Source organism: Gorilla gorilla, chromosome 4 (genome assembly GCF_029281585.2).
Source record: "Gorilla gorilla gorilla isolate KB3781 chromosome 4, NHGRI_mGorGor1-v2.1_pri, whole genome shotgun sequence".
NCBI lineage: Eukaryota > Metazoa > Chordata > Mammalia > Primates > Hominidae > Gorilla > Gorilla gorilla.
The window spans coordinates 45,495,799-45,507,536 of NC_073228.2; the positions used below are offsets into that span (position 1 = coordinate 45,495,799).

At 48.3% G+C, this 11,738-nt stretch overlaps 1 protein-coding gene across 2 annotated transcripts in view; it reads left to right on the forward strand.

The window, feature by feature from the left end:
- WNT3 (Wnt family member 3) overlaps positions 1-7,008 on the forward strand; it is a 56,405-nt gene extending 49,397 nt beyond the window's left edge. Inside the window, exons 4-5 of one of the 2 annotated variants that reach the window (XM_004041485.4) lie at positions 566-1,053; positions 4,730-7,008. In XM_004041485.4, coding sequence (XP_004041533.1) covers positions 566-1,045 — 480 coding nt within the window. In that variant the 3' untranslated portion in view covers positions 1,046-1,053; positions 4,730-7,008. The remainder of the gene's footprint in view (positions 1-565; positions 1,054-4,729) is intronic. The other variant, XM_055387822.2, reaches the window with a different exon arrangement.
- Positions 7,009-11,738: the final 4,730 nt, after the last annotated feature.

Below are 11,738 nucleotides of genomic sequence, written 5' to 3' on the forward strand. Positions count from 1 at the left end.
ATTTCTTTTTTCTTTTTCTTTTCTTTTTTTTTTTTTTTTTTTTTTTTTTGAGACGGAGTCTCGCTCAGTAGCCCAGGCTGGAGTGCAGTGGCTGGATCTCGGGTCCCTGCAACCTCCGCCTCCCGAGTTCAAGCAATTCTCCGGCCTCAACCTCCCAAGTAGCTGGGATTACAGGCGTCCGCCACCACACCAGCTAATTTTTGTATTTTTAGTAGAGACGGGGTTTCGCCATGTTGGCCAGGCTGGTCTCAAACTCCTGACTTCAGGTGATCCTCCCGCCTCAGCCTCCCAAGGTGCTGGGATTACCACCGCGCCCGGGCAACAACTCGTATTTCATGCGCTGTGAGAAGTGGACGTGCTGTCTACCCATGCTTGGGGTGTGAAGGGGGAGGGAAACATGGTCACTATTCTTTAGGTCTTGCCTCAGTCCCCATCAGTTCTCTTCCTGTCACAGAGGAGTAGAGAAGGCTGGAGGGAGGGGGGTGGGCAGTGGCAGGGAGGGAAGGCCTGGATGTGCCCCCTCGTGGGGTCGGTCTGTTGGCCAGCTGCCACTTCTCTCCCCCAGACTATCCTGGACCACATGCACCTCAAATGCAAGTGCCACGGGCTGTCGGGCAGCTGTGAGGTGAAGACCTGCTGGTGGGCGCAGCCTGACTTCCGTGCCATCGGCGACTTCCTCAAGGACAAGTATGACAGCGCCTCAGAGATGGTAGTAGAGAAGCACCGTGAGTCCCGAGGCTGGGTGGAGACCCTCCGGGCCAAGTACTCGCTCTTCAAGCCACCCACGGAGAGGGACCTGGTCTACTACGAGAACTCCCCCAACTTTTGTGAGCCCAACCCAGAGACGGGTTCCTTTGGCACAAGGGACCGGACTTGCAATGTCACCTCCCACGGCATCGATGGCTGCGATCTGCTCTGCTGTGGCCGGGGCCACAACACGAGGACGGAGAAGCGGAAGGAAAAATGCCACTGCATCTTCCACTGGTGCTGCTACGTCAGCTGCCAGGAGTGTATTCGCATCTACGACGTGCACACCTGCAAGTAGGGCACCAGGTAGGGCTCCGGGAAGCAGGGGGGAGGCTGGGAGCCTGGGAGCAGGGAATGGGGTTGTTTGCCCATCTCGTCTTCTTGACGACCCCCTTCTGTTTCTAAGCTATCCAAGACACACAAGTTCCCACAGCCAAAATAGGAAGCTAGGATTTTTCAAGCATCCGTGGGAATGGTCCTTGGGCAGAGACTTGGTGGATTGCACAAAGCACAGATAAAAACCCAGTGTTGGCCGGGCGCGGTGGCTCACGCCTGTAATCCCAGCACTTTGGGAGGCCGAGGTGGACGGATCACCTGAGGTCAGGAGTTCGAGACCGACCCGGCCAACATGGTGAAACCCGTCTCTACTAAAACTACAAAAATTAGCCGGGCGTTGTGGCAGGTGCCTGTAATCCCAGCTACTTGGGAGACTGAGGCAGGAGGATTGCTTGAACCTGGGCGACAGAGGTTGCAATGAACTGAGATTGCACCACTGGACTCCATCAAGCCTGGGCGACAGAGCGAGACTCCATCTCAAAAAAACAAACAAACAAACAAAAAAACAAAATTCAGTGTGTGCACATTAGGTGCCAGCAATTAACATTTTTACACAAGTTAGTTATGAGCCAGATCAAATTTTTGCATAGCTGCTAGCTGTCATTCTTGAGCATTATTTGGAGATGTGGGGTTGGAAGCTGGGAGACCTGACGTCTGGTCCTAACTTTGTCAGTAACTTCCTGTTCTTTCACTTTTCTGGGCCTCAGCTTTCTTACTATAAAGTGGTGATGGTGGTGAAGGGCAGGGGGCAGTTTAAATACCTCAAGCAGCGAGCCAAAATGTCTCCTCTACCCCTGAGGCAGAGTCAGTGTGCATCCACCTTGAACTTAGAGGGCAAGTTCCTGCACAAGCATAAATCTTACCAACCTCAGGGAGGTGGGTGGGGGGAAGCGGCATATAAGCCCATATCCTGACAGATCTGAAGCTTGGGTGGAGTGGGGAGCACTCTCACCGAGTTTATGGATGATGACGGGGAGCAGGAGGGATTCAAGTTCAGAGTGGCTGGGATGAGTAATCGAGGGATCAAAGGCGGGTGGATTTTGTTCCCAAGCTTCCCAGAGGTGGCCTGCATGGGAGGCGCTATGCACTGGCCCTGGGTTCCACAGCACCCCGGGATAGGTCAGCATGGATGAGGAGTGGTCCTGGACCCCCGGGGTGGAAGGTTTTTAAGGCTGGGGTGCCCTTTCTTCCTTTTCTGTCCCCTGAGAAGGAGCCTAGTGTGTCGAGGCATGAGCATGGGTGTTGGAATTAGGCCCTGCCCTGCTCCAGCTCCTACCACTTGCCAACCGTGTGACCCAAGCAAGAAATTCTTCATAGACCTGGTTCCTCATCTGTCATCCTCCCCAGAGATGCTGTGAGGGACAAATGAAAGGACACCGGGGACAGGGCTTGGTTAATTGGGAAGCACTTCCCTGCTGGGTCATTGTCTGGGGTGCTGCTGGGCGAGAGCAGCCTGTGAAAGGGTAGAGTGCCCCCTCTTCCTGCAGTTCCACAGGGCACCTCTGAGCTACTGGCACATGTCTGTGCCATAGGGAGTAGGGGAGGGAAGTGGACGGGCCTCTCTGAGATATGGGAGGTACTTGACATCATGGAGAAGAGCTCTGGCTGAGGGGCGACTCACTCAGCCCATCTAGGAAGCCCCTCGGTGTAGCTCAAGTTCTGTCCTGCTGGGGACAGTCCAGAAAGGCAGCAGGTGGCACTACCTTTGTCGGTGTCTGAACAAAAGCAGTGTGGGGAGTGGGAGAGGACGAAGGTGAATCCAGCGCCTCCACTCGTCCACTCAGCTGTCTGGCCTGGGAGCGCCAGTTTCCTCCTCTGTTCGGTGGTGGTGACAATGGGAGCCCAGCAGAATTTTTTTTTTTTTTTTGAGACTGAGTTTCTCTTTGTCGCCCAGGCTGGAGTGAAGTGCGCAATCTCGGCTCACTGTAACCTCTGCCACCTGGGTTCAAGCGATTCTCCTGCCTCAGCCTCCCGAGTAGCTGGGATTATAGGTGCCCACCACCACGATCGGCTAATTTTTTTATTTTTAGTAGAGACGGGTTTCGCCATGCTGGCCAGGCTGGTCTTGAACTCCTGACCTCAAGTGATCCACCCGTCTTGGCCCCTCAAAGTGCTGGGATTACAGGCGTGAGCCACCGCGCCCGGCCAGAATCAGTACTCTTCATCAGCCCTCTTTCTCCCCATTTCTGAAATGGACAATGAGTGTTTTTTTTCCTCAATCTTATGTAAAGTGCTACATAGATATGGTTTCAAGATGCTGTGTCCAAGTGGTTCCTACCCGGAACCCCTTCTCTGTGGAAGCTCTGGAGGCCTCACTCTGTGACCAGTGGAGGACACTCTCCCAACATGGTGCCCTTCTGATAAACACTCCCAGGCCAGCTCTTCTGCCTCGCTGAGCCCTGGCTTCTTCATTTGTGAACTGGGGATGAGAACTGTGTTCTGTGTAGGGTTGTCCTGTGGACTGGAGACCCTGCACATGAAGGGCCTGGCCCAGGACCCAGGTGCTCACAGGGCAGCCACAGAGGCTCCTGGGCCAAGCAGAGCTGACCTCCCAGAGCCACCTCCCCAGGCGAGAGCCGCCTGCTCTGGAGCAATGGGCCCAGGCTCGGCCGAGACTCCGCTAGGCAAGACGGGAGCCTGCGGGATGCACTGGCAGGGATGGCAGGGGACAGAGTCGTTAGCTGTTCTCTTGTCTTCCCTGACAGTCTTGGCAGTGCAGGCAGGAGAGAGAAGGGAGTCGCAGAGCAGGCCCCGGGCCCTCCACACGGTGAGGAGAGAGCGCCTGTCAAATGGCTTGTGTCCTTCCTTTGTGGGGAAAACACCTTTTCTGTAGCTTTTTGTAGCTTTTACCCAGTGTCTCTGGCTAACCATTGATTTGGTGCCTTACAAGTGCCAGATTTATTCCTCGTCACTCTGCTGTTGTGAACATGGTGAGCTGGAAAGGTTCTGGCAAGAGTCGAGTGGCCTGGCTGCGCCCAAGTCCTGGATCTGTTACTGCCTTGCTGAGAGACCTTGGATGTGTCCCTTCAATCTGGCTGAGCCTGTTTCTGCCTCTGTAAAGTAGTCTTATCTAGGCCTTGTCAGCCCCCTAGAAGAGCTAGGGGTTGACTGGGAATGCCTCAAACCCTTTGTGAGATATGACTATGCAAATGAGTAAAATGAACACACTGCTGCTCCAATGGGAAGGAATTGTTCGTAATTAAGTAGGCTCTCTCCCATTTGGACAGCTCATTATCAAGCTATTTGGTGCGGTACAAAAACACAGTGCATGCCTGGCGTGAGCCCAGCACAGCAGTTGACTTGGAGTTGGGGACTGGGCCCTCGGCCGGGCACCATTTCTCCCATCCTGAGTGACCTGCTCCTGGGCTTCCTGTTGCCCAAGGCCCTCAGCTAGAGGTGGGGGAGGTAGAATTTCGATCCCATTCTGTGGACTCGAAAGCCTTACTGCTCCTGTGACTCATACGACCTCCCTCAACAGCAGGCCCAAAGCACAGAGGAGAGCGTGGAGAAACCACCCAAGTCCTTATCACCTCTGAGCACCAGGGACACGTTCAGATCCATCAGCAGCCTCTGATCTTTGAACCCCAATGGGTGGTCTCTGGGAACGGAATTATGTTTCTAATTCTTCCTCTTGATTTTCCCCAAGGGCGCTGGGAAGGGGTGAAGTGTGTGGCTGGGCGAATTCAGCGAAGTCTCATGGGAAGCAGGACCTAGAGCCGGGCACAGCCCTCAGCGTCAGACAGCAAGGAACTGTCACCAGCCGCACGCGTGGTAAATGACCCAGACCCAACTCGCCTGTGGACGGGGAGGCTCTCCCTCTCTCTCATCTTACATTTCTCACCCTACTCTGGATGGTGTGTGGTTTTTAAAGAAGGGGGCTTTCTTTTTAGTTCTCTAGGGTCTGATAGGAACAGACCTGAGGCTTATCTTTGCACATGTTAAAGAAAATAAAAATGAAAAAAATTTGACTCCAACAGAACAGGCTGGGCTAATGTGAGCTCTCAGCCTGGCAGTCAAGACATCAGCATGGGCAAGGTTCTGTTTCCAAACTGCTGCTTCTGGTGACATTCCAAGACGCCTGGAGGTGGGAGTCAGGAAGTAGGACACACCCCTGCAGTCTCCTTTTCTTGGTCCACTCCCATTCAAATTTGAGCTAATTTCTCATTCTGATAAAAGCCATAGGTTTAGCTAGGATGAAGTGGTAGGAAGGTCCGTGGCAGTTGTTAGAGTAGGATTTGGAGTTTGGAAGAACTGGCAGCTCAGGGTGGCCTGGTCAGCCGTTTGAAGAGCAGCCATGTGTTCTTCTCAGTCTCATTTTCTCTATAACCCTGTTCTGCACGAGGGGCAGTCAGATCTCAAAATCTTTTTCTACCATTCTGCAGTTTCCACCGTCAATGCAGTTTTTTGTTTGTTTGTTTGTTTGTTTGTTTGTTTTGGTGGTAGTGGACCTTGTAAATAGGCTATGTAAGGGGGCAAGTCTTCTCTAGCTCAAATGGCTTCCTAAATAAATAAGCGGTATCTTCAGAAGGGGCCATTCAGTCCTTCCCAGCCCTGCTTACCTGCAGATTCTCTGTACAAATAACTCCAGGTAGAGCAGTTGGACTCCAGGTCACCTTAGTATAAGTTAGACAAAGGGTCCGTGAGGGAGTAGCCATCAATTCCTGAAATTCCAACTTTGTGACTAGCGGATGGGGAGGATGAAAACCATCCCTTTGCTTCCTCTCCAATACGGACCCATCTTACTGTGTCCTTTCCTCTGTGGGGCCAATGTGAGTAAACACAGACACAGAGTTCTTTCCCCCAGCTCTTCCTCCCTCACCTGCATGCTGAGATAGCTTCCATCCATGCAGTTCCCAAGGATCTGGATTAGAAGTTCAAAGGGGAACCAGCAGTCACCTACTCCCTTAGGTGAAGCATCTCACGGCTGAGTTCTCCCTGAGGCATACTGGTCCAGCTGAGCGTCCTAGAGAAAGCTAGCAAAAGGGAGGCACATGGATTTCACAGTATGAATTGGTTCAACAACTGTCTTAGGGAGAATCAGAAAGAAGAGATGCAGCAGGGGAATGAGCAGAACAAAGATTTTTCTTTCTCCCCCTTCTCTCTGGGGTCTACCTAACCCTGACCTAAAATACCGGGGCAGCGATCTCCCAGCTGGTGCAGGTGGGCTTGCCAAGATGGTCGTCCAGGAGCCCGCCTTCACTTCTAAATCTGCTGGCCACAAGCCCTGCTAAAGATACACATCTCACCCCCTCCGCCGAGTCTGAAATGCCCCTCCCCATCTCACCTTAGACTGAAAAGTTTTAAATCATGTCAACTGGATAATGCTTGCTTTATGTGAGAATACTTCAGCAGAATGGATACAAATTTTCAAAACAATCTTTTCATATCTATGTATTCTATATTAAAAGTGATAAAGTCATGTTTCTGGGGCGTATTCAAGTAGCTGACAAGTAATTATTTAATAATAGTACATGAGTGCATTGTAATGATTCTCGCCGTAGTCAGGTAATAGTATCCAACCGAAATTTCCTACCAGCCTGCTGTATCCAAAGTTTTGTAAAAAGTTGTAGAAGTTGTTGATCTTTTTGATTTTATATTCAAAAAGTCTCTTTTTATAAATATTATTTATTATACAATGTATATACCTTTGAGTTAACTAAGATTATATATTATATAAATATATATATATTTGGAGAAAATATATTTCATCATGCAGTTTTTTTCTGTTAAGTCATTAAAGAGAAGGTAAACAAACCTAAAATGGATACATTGTACACTGTGTGGAGTTTCCAGATTAATGCTCAGGAGGTCAAGGATACAAGATTCTGAACATGGTGGCCTCAGCTAATTAAATGACCAAGTGAAGGTTATTTCCTCTGTTTTCTAAGCAAGATCATCAGAGATGCCACGGACAGTGGGTCTGATACACCACAGGACATTTTTAAAGGCTTCTTTTGTTCTAAGTTAACTTCTAACAATGAATTTCCAGTTTTAGAAAACAACAACTTGGGTACTAATTCATTTCACAGACTCAAGTATTTTCAATGTATAAATTAATGTCACAGGCACTCCTAAAAGATGTGGCCCAAGGCCAGCAGACCGCAGGGGTGGCCACTGCCTTAATCCCCTCCTCACCACGTTTTCAACTCCATTTAATGGGAAAGTAGGATTTTCTTTATTGAAAATGAAACTTGACTGAAAATGGTCTGTCCCCTGCTAGCTCCACTGTGAGAGCTAAGCCGTAGAGGGAGGTAGGCTGGTCTACAAGAAGAAAGCGTGTGCCCTGGGCTGTGGGCTGTCTGGAACAATTGTCATTTGAAGTTGGGTTTGGGTTTGGGTAGAAAGGGCCTGCCAGTGGGCATGCTCTGGGGATGGGCACCCTCTCAGATCGCCACTTCACAGGACCCACTGGAAGCTCACAGGTTATGCCTTCTCAACAATGAGATGCCACAAGTTGGTTTTATGACAACAGACAATCCTTTAGTTTTCAGACCTACCCATAAAATGTCACCTTTGGTTTATTCAGCACATTATTTCAGAGAATAACAAAAATGTTTTTTCTTTTTCTTTCTCCTGACCTACCTCATTTAGGAACAAATCTTACCTCACTACGAAGAGAAATAATGAGAACAGGCTGGGTGGGGTGGCTCAGACCTGTAATCCCAGCACTTTGGGAGGCCGAGGTGGGTGGATCACTTGAGGTCAGGAGTTCGAGACCAGCTTGGCCAACATGGTGAAAGACCGTTTTTACTAAAAATACAAAAATTAGCAGCTGGGCATGGTGGTGCACGCCTGTAGTCCCAGCTACTCGAGAGGCTGAGGCAGGAGAATCACTTGAACCTGGGAGGCGGAGGTTGCAATGAGCTGAGATCGCACCACTGTACTCCAGCCTGGGTGACAAGGCGAGACTCCATCTCAAAAAAAAAAAAAAAAAAAAAAAGAACAGGAAAATAAAGCCATGAGCCGCCTATGGTGGAGGCGGGCTGCTCTGCGCTGTATTCAGACCTGTGACCTGAGGTTAGGAATGGCCACCAGAAGTTGATGCACTCTATTTTGTCCATGATGTGTCTTTAGCCCCTGAAAAGCTGAAACCACAAAAACTGTTACACTTCAGCCGTACAACGAATCGGACACGTACAGGATACAGATCTCCTCTACATCTTACAGTCTGGTCATTTTTATTTCATTTCGACTTTTTATTTTTCTTTTGCATAAAGCTAATGCAGGTTGACTACACCTTTTCTGAAACGCTTGGGACCAGAAATATTTCAGACTTTGGAAGATTTGCATATATACAATGAGGTATCTTGGGGATGGGACCCAAGTCTAAACACGAAATTCATTGATTTCATATGCACCTTACACACATAGCCTGAAGGTAATTTTATGAAATTTTAAAATAATTTTGTGCATGAAACAGTTTAGACTGCATTTTGAATTTTGATTGCCACCTGTCACACAAGGTCAGGTGTGGAATTTTCCACTTGTGGCATCCTGTCGGTGCTTAAAAGTTTTAGATTTTAGAGCATTTCAGATTTTGGATTTTTAGATTAGGGATGCTCGACTGAACTTATCTATCCCAGAATTCTAGGTACTTTTTCCTTTTTTTTTTTTTTTTTTTTTTTTTTTTTTTGAGATAGGGTCTTCCTCTGTTGCCCAGGCTGGAGTACAGTGGTGTGATCACGGCTCACTGCAGCCTTGACCTCTTGGGCTCAAGTGACCTCCTACCTCAGGCTCCCGTGTAGCTGGGACCATAGGCATGTGTCACCATGCCCAGCTAATTTTTTAATTTTTGTTTTTTAGAGATGAGGTCTTGCTATGTTGCTCAGGCTGGTCTTGAACTCCTAGCCTCAAGTGATCCTCCCACCTCAGCCTCTCAGCATTGGGACTACAGGCATGAGCCACCCTGCCTGGCCAGTACTTTTTCAATCAATAAGATTGCCAAATATTTAAATGGTCCCTATTCATACTAATGAAGACCATTTGTAATCCTATGATTAGTTTTTAATTTTTAAGAGACAAGTGTCTATGTCACTCAGGAGTACAGTGGCATGATCATGGCTCAACACAGCCTTGACTCCCTGGGCTCAAATGATCCTCCTCAGCCTCCCAAGTAACTAGGACTCAGGCGCACTCCACTATGGTAATTAAAAATAAAATCTTTTGTAGAGATGGGGTCTTGCTGTGTTGCCCACTGGTCTCAAACTCCTGGGTTCAGGGGGTCCTCCCACTTCAGCCTCCCAAAGTGTTGGGATTACTGGGTGAGCCATCACACCCTGCCCAGTCTTATTTGATGGTTAAGGAGAATAGAGTTGATAGCTGTGCTTGAACATGTAGTTTCTCCTTATGTATAAGTACTTACAAACGTCTAAACACAAGAGGACGTTGTTTAAAAATCTGAAAGAGACGACATAATGAGAAGATATCTTTCAAAGCAATATTATTTTATGAAGAAAGAAGGGAAGGAAAGCATGTGAGACAGTTCAAGGGTGAGGGGATGAGGTACGAAGAAAGGTGGAAGGAAAGAAGGTAGGGAAAAAGCAGAAAAGCAAGGAAACATGATGGCGACATGATTCTTGGTGTTACCTAATGCCGTCTCCCCTGGTGGCCCTGGGCATAGGGACATGTTCTTGTGTGTGTGGCTGGTCTGCACACTCGAGTGAAGTCAGTGTGGCTACGCATTGCTGCTACACTGCCACTGTTTCTCCTAGTTTAATAGAGAACCTTCTAGGAGGCAAAAATTTCTTACCATTAATCTTATACTCCCAAAATAGTGAGACAGAAGTTGCATGGCGTCTACGCTGGGAAAATTTCAAACATGATCCCTCCTTGGATATTTTGTCTTCACCCACTTGGGATGCTTGCCAATCACAGGCGCTATCTCCCGCATCTTTATGCCATGGTGCCCGTCCAGCACACACCCTTGTGGGCTCGTCTCCAGGACCCAGTCTCAGTACGGCTTGCCAGCTGATGAGAAACTCTACATCATTTTGCAATAAATTCTGCAACTTACCTGCTTTCTTGAACTCTCATACACACCCTTCCCCAGTCACTTATTTTATTTTTCGAGACAAGAGTTTTGCTCGTTGCCCAGGCTGGAGTGCAGTGGTGTGATCTTGGCTCACTGCAATCTCTGCCTCCCAGGTTCAAGCAATTCTCCTGCCTCATCCTCCCAAGTAGCTGAGATTACAGGCATGTGCCACCATGCCCGGCTAATTGTGTATTTTTAGTAGAGACGGTGTTTCACCACGTTGGTCCGGCTGGCGTCGAACTCCTGACCTCAGGTGATTGCCCGCCTCAGCCTCCCAAAGCTCTGGGATTACAAGTGTGAGCTACTGCGCCCGGCCGCCCCCAGTCACTTCTTTAAAGAGGCTATGGACCAAGTTGTCAGGCAAGGAAAATGAAATCCTGCTTTCACCTTCTGTGTTTGGGCTGGGGTGTTTGTTTATAGCTGACTCACTGTTTCAACAAGTCTGTTGATCAGGATTTGATTATTGTACACACTTCAATCTACTCCACGATTTTGTGACTTGTTGCTGAAACTTTTAAAGGGGAGGCTGCAATTTTTAGGATATGAAAAGACAGCCTTAAAGTAAAAACATATTTCTGACTTTAACCACAATTATGCAATTTTTCTGTGTGACATTGAAAAAAAGTGTCCCAGTGAAGATGTACAAATTTAGAAAGGATAAAATAACCTCCTCTTTTGAGGTTTTGATCTCAAAAACATCTTATGACAAAAAAATAGCTGGTTAACAATTCGCCTATAGATGAAGAAACCTAAGGCAGCAGCTAGCTGGAGCCTCCTTTGCTTCTTCACAGGCTGTTCTGTAATCTCATACGCTCTGCTGTACAGCACTGGCTTTGAAGAATATTTGGGCAGCTTCAAGAACCCACCTTCTCAAGGCTATGCAGGGACCAGGTCGGCCTCAGGGTCCTCCTCCCAGAAACTCCCATTGTGGAAGTTCTTGAAGCTGGCCTCTTCCCCACAGGGCCTTGTGGACTTTCTGAGCTGCCTCCTGTCCTAAACTGAGCCAATGCTAAGGATCAAGGTTTAGGAGGTTAAGAGATCTGATAGCTCAGAAAAATGTAAAAAACTATGGAGGATACAAAAGCGAACCATGTGAAGCAATCTCACGGAGAGCCTTGAAGTTCCTTGGTTTGTACATTTCACAGAAAGGAGTAGTTCTAATTGAGCGGCAACTCTCCTTTCTGGTTTATTACTAACCTTGTTTGTGGCTTAGGTACCTGAGTTGATTTTTTTTTTTTTTCTTTTTCTGAGACAAAGTATTGCTCTGTTACTCAGGCTGAGTGCAAGTGGCGTGATCCTGGCTCACTGCAACCTCTGCCTCCCAGGTTCAAGCAATTCTCCTGCCTCAGCCTCCTGAGTAGCTGGGATTATAGGCATGTGCCACCACACCCGGCTGTTTTTTGCATTTTTAGTAGAGACAGGGTTTCACCATGTTGGCCAGGCTGGTCTTGAACTACTGACCTCAAGTGATCCACCCACCTCAGCCTCCCTCTCGGATTACAGGCATGAGCCACCGTGCCAGGCATTTTCTTTTTAGTAAGATAAAATAAGTATAAAGCATAAAGATGGTTGTATATTAACTTTTTCTGATACTCTAATGATGTTTTTAAATAACTATACTTTC